The sequence below is a fragment of the Hyposmocoma kahamanoa genome, unplaced genomic scaffold (assembly GCF_003589595.1).
Source record: "Hyposmocoma kahamanoa isolate Upper Pololo Valley unplaced genomic scaffold, ASM358959v1 119, whole genome shotgun sequence".
In the NCBI taxonomy this organism is placed as follows: Eukaryota; Metazoa; Arthropoda; class Insecta; order Lepidoptera; family Cosmopterigidae; genus Hyposmocoma; species Hyposmocoma kahamanoa.
Genome location: NW_020653409.1, coordinates 2580186 through 2584310, shown reverse-complemented (window position 1 = coordinate 2584310; position 4125 = coordinate 2580186). Strand labels below are relative to the sequence as shown.

Here is a 4125-nt window from a genome sequence, read left to right as displayed (position 1 = left end):
TGTTAATAATAAAGTAAGTAGGTACAGTAGTTAAATGCAATTATTATTGTTGATTCTATAAATCTTATATACCTATTATTTGTTATAATGAAAATGCCCAGTGAGTCTCACTGAAAAAATAGTTTCAAGTTAATTGTGTTAAGATTATAGAATTTTTTAAATGTTTTTAAATAAACAATTTCTGTTCATATGAATAGTTCGATTCAAAACCTTCAAAGTAAGTATACAGAGTGTCCCAAAACTCAACGATAACCTGGGAACAGAATGTTGCCTAGTTTGTAACTACCCAGAAAAAAATATTTAAAAAATCGGAGTCATTTTCTTTTTGTAATATAAGCATTTTAATGAAAAATGTTGAAAATGTACGCCCTGTACCCCATTTTTAAGTACTACAATTACAAATTTGCTAATTTTGCTGTTCTAGTTTTTGTAACGATAACCCGAAACAGCCCAGCTAATGAGCACAATGCCAAAGAAAGCCCGAATTACTCTAGTAAACTCTAGTTTCAGCACTAAAAAAATATGTATTTAATTTTTTCTTGAAATTTTTAGCAGATTTTTTTCAAGGTAACTTTAACACCCCATACAAAAGTTTAAAGAAGTTCTTCTACATCACTATCCGATAGTGACATGGACCTTTCTTTATTTGTGTTGAAAATGAAATGTGGCGTGACGCTTTTGGTGTCACACCGGCCGCCTTCGTGCCGCTGTCCCGTCACGAACTACACTCGGGATTGCTGTGTGGCATGCCCCGGCACGCATTCGCTTCCCGCAGGTCCGCCCCCGAAACGCTTTTCCCGCTATACCGCGTCTGTGTGGCCTGACCTTAAAGCGGAGTTTGGCGCTCTGTATACGATTTTAGCGCCTTACAAGTGCGGACACTTTTTAGCGCGGACCCGACGTCCATATAATTGTAAGTCAATGTATTAAACAAATTTTTTGTTACACTTTACTTTTTTACGCAACACTAAAATACAATATTTTTGTTTGAGTACCTATATGTATAGCTGTAACAGACTGTAACCAAATAAAGAGTATTTTATAATAAAAATTATATACATTGAAACCGTCTATTGATTCATTTAGTCTACATACATCCATAATGACGTCACAGTTCCGTGACGTACACTCGGCTTTGATCTCCCCTTTATCGGCACTTTCTTTAAACTCATTTGACTTTAGTGTGGGCGCAAATCAAATTATGAGGTCGTGTCTCGAGTGGCGCGAAATACTTTTGTCGTCAGTCGGTCTCTGGAGGAAATGCTGCATAAAATTGGATTCCACATGTAATCTATTTTGGGAACCAAATTTTATGAAAGTCAAGACGCCAAGGACAACGATCCTTTGTTTTTTATAATTGAATCTGCCTCCTCTGCACAACAGACGTTGACTATTTTTAGATTTGTACTCGTATGTCAATGTCAGTTTTTAAAAATAACCCATCCGCACGGAACGTTGAATTGACTTCATTGGAATACCTACACGTTATGGTGGTTAAGGCTAGTTACCTGAGATAAGCGGGAAAAACTGTTTTGCTACAACAAATGGGTTAGGTATTTACTATTAAATAACGTGATTACAAAAAATATACGATACACCTAAGGATATTGTCTAAAGAATATGCTAATTTGTTTGTGTGTGTTGTTGTACTTTATCCGATCATGTAAAATCCTAAAAACAGGTTAAAACAAAAATCTAAAACGAATTATTTTTATGAATAAAATATCTAACCTCATTCAACATTAAAAAATTTTAAGTTTTTAAGTATACCAACCATATTGAACTAACTGGTCAATCAAAAACAAGATATGTAGTAACTACTACCACTTGGAAACTCAATTTAGATCGGTAGGGGCTGTTGGAGCGTGTTGCGGTTTTTCATCAGATGTTTCCGGATCCGCTTGTCGTAGCGGACGCTACGCCGGAGCTGGTACTGCACGACATGCACCTGTGTGTCACCATCAACCCGCACGCGAATCTTGCCTTTCGGATAAATGCGGCTCGAGAACACCACCTCACCTTTCCCGCAGAACACCTCCACCGAGCTGCTGTCGACGAATATCCGCATATTGACGGTGCTACTGGTTGGATTCCAGTCCGCATGGCGCATTCCATCGTTACCTCCGCGATTAACAGTAACAGATCCTTTTCGCGATACGAAATCGATGACGTACTTACCCCCCGTCCATTCTAAAGTGATTGACACCTCATTAGGTGTATTCGTCGAGTTGATTAACAACTCGAAAGCTTTACCTCCTGTGTAGAACCATTCACCGGGGAGGTACCAAGCCTCCTCGATCATCTCCGATCTTAATTCGATTATTTCTTTAACCGGCTGCATGAGAAGACGACCCTGTTCGGAGAGCTTTAGCTCTCTGATGAGTGTAAGCATACTCGCCCAGGCGTCAACCGATTCTACGAATTTGCTCTCCCACGTGCCGAGCCAGGCAATCATTAGTCGGCGGCCGTCACGTGATAGCATTGTTCGCGTCGCGTAGAAGTCGTGCCCGTAGTCAAGTACGTTAAATGTAGCCGTGGACACTTCAAAATCTTCGTTAAAACGGCCGGTTCGGTAACTAAAACTCCCGACCATGTAACCCGTTTGATATAAATTTGTAAACCACGATCCATCGCTTTGTATACCTCGCACGGAAAGGATGAGCAAATGCACTCCGTCGATCTCGAACAAATCCGGGCACTCCCACATATACCCCATGTCACCGTACGATTGAGCCACGGTGCCGTTGAAGTGCCAGTGGAACATGTCCCGCGAGGAGTATAGCCCCAGTGCAGCCAGCCGCCTCTCGTTCTTCATCCCGCAAAGCATGTACCACATATTTCCATTTTTCCACACTGTCGGGTTACGAAAATCCGTGCCGGTTGGGGGTTCTTTTATGATGGGATTGTATAAATACTTCTGGAAGATTATCCCATCGGAGCTTATAGCCACATTTTGATTGCGCTTCGTATCATTGCCTTCGGTGAAAGTTCCAGTGTAGAAGACAGTCATGTAGTTGTTCTGCACGAGAGCGGTGCCGGTAAGGCAGCCTTGCCACTCGTACTTTTCCCTAGGGATGATGGCAGGTGGGTAGTGCCACCAATCGACGAGGTTATCGCTGACGGCGTGACCCCATTGTATATGTCCCCATCCGCCGTTGTAGGGGTGATACTGGTAGAAGATGTGGTACTGCCGCTGGAAAAAGGTGAAGCCGGCGGGGCTGTTGAGCCAGCCCTTAGGCGCGGAGATATGGTACGTGGGTCGGTATTTCCTTTTAGACAACACGCTCTTGTGTTTCACCCTCTCGAAGTTGTTGATCTCGTCTATTAACTGCGCCGAGGCGAGCCAGAGTAGGCCGACAACGATCACGCGCACTTCCATCTGATCTGGGAGCTCCAATAACACTATTAGCTATTGCATCGTGCGGGTTTACAACTATGCAATAACAATGGCATGTTTGCATAACTATTGATACTATGTAACTTAAATAATCGAGAAGATTAGCTGTAGGAATCATGGTAAAAATTATTGTAAATATTGCCGTTAGTGTAGATGCGCAAATGAAATAAGTTATGTTGAAAAGCAAACCTAATTTTATTCCAAATTTTTGTTTTGTTTTGTATTATAATGGCATAAACAATAATAATTTAAAAATGAACAATAGTAATTTAAAAATAAACATCAGATAACATTACAATTACAACTGTGCACAGCATCAGAAAACTATAAATTGTGTGATTTTATAAACAAAAGAAATAGATTTAAAATAGAAAAAGGTCTAAAAATTTTCAAAATTAGCTGTTTGATGACCAACTTCGATGCGGGAAGTAATGACCTTATAAAAAATTATTGGCGGGAAGACTATCACGGAATATATTATGGCTTAAACTTAAGTCCTTTCCTCTTTAAGTGATTCGCACTTTATTAATACTTTCGTGTTATTTTATATTGTTAGTGTTTTGTAGAAAAGGCGTAAGCAACATTTCGAACATTTTTTCGAAGGATCGTGGTTTAAGTTTCCACGACTGTTTTAAAATATTTACGCCCTGTTTTAAATTCAATTTTAAAACTTAAACTTATCGAAGAACTCAATATGTCTCTATTTTACTTTGTAAATGTCCATGTAA

The 4125-nt window shown here is 39.9% G+C and overlaps 1 protein-coding gene across 1 annotated transcript; it reads right to left on the bottom strand.

Moving 5' to 3' along the window:
• Positions 1–1840: 1840 nt before the first annotated feature.
• LOC113239997 (sucrose-6-phosphate hydrolase-like) lies at positions 1841–3379 on the bottom strand. The gene has a single exon (XM_026477189.1). The coding sequence runs from the start codon at positions 3377–3379 to the stop codon at positions 1841–1843; it is 1539 nt and encodes a 512-aa protein (XP_026332974.1).
• Positions 3380–4125: the final 746 nt, after the last annotated feature.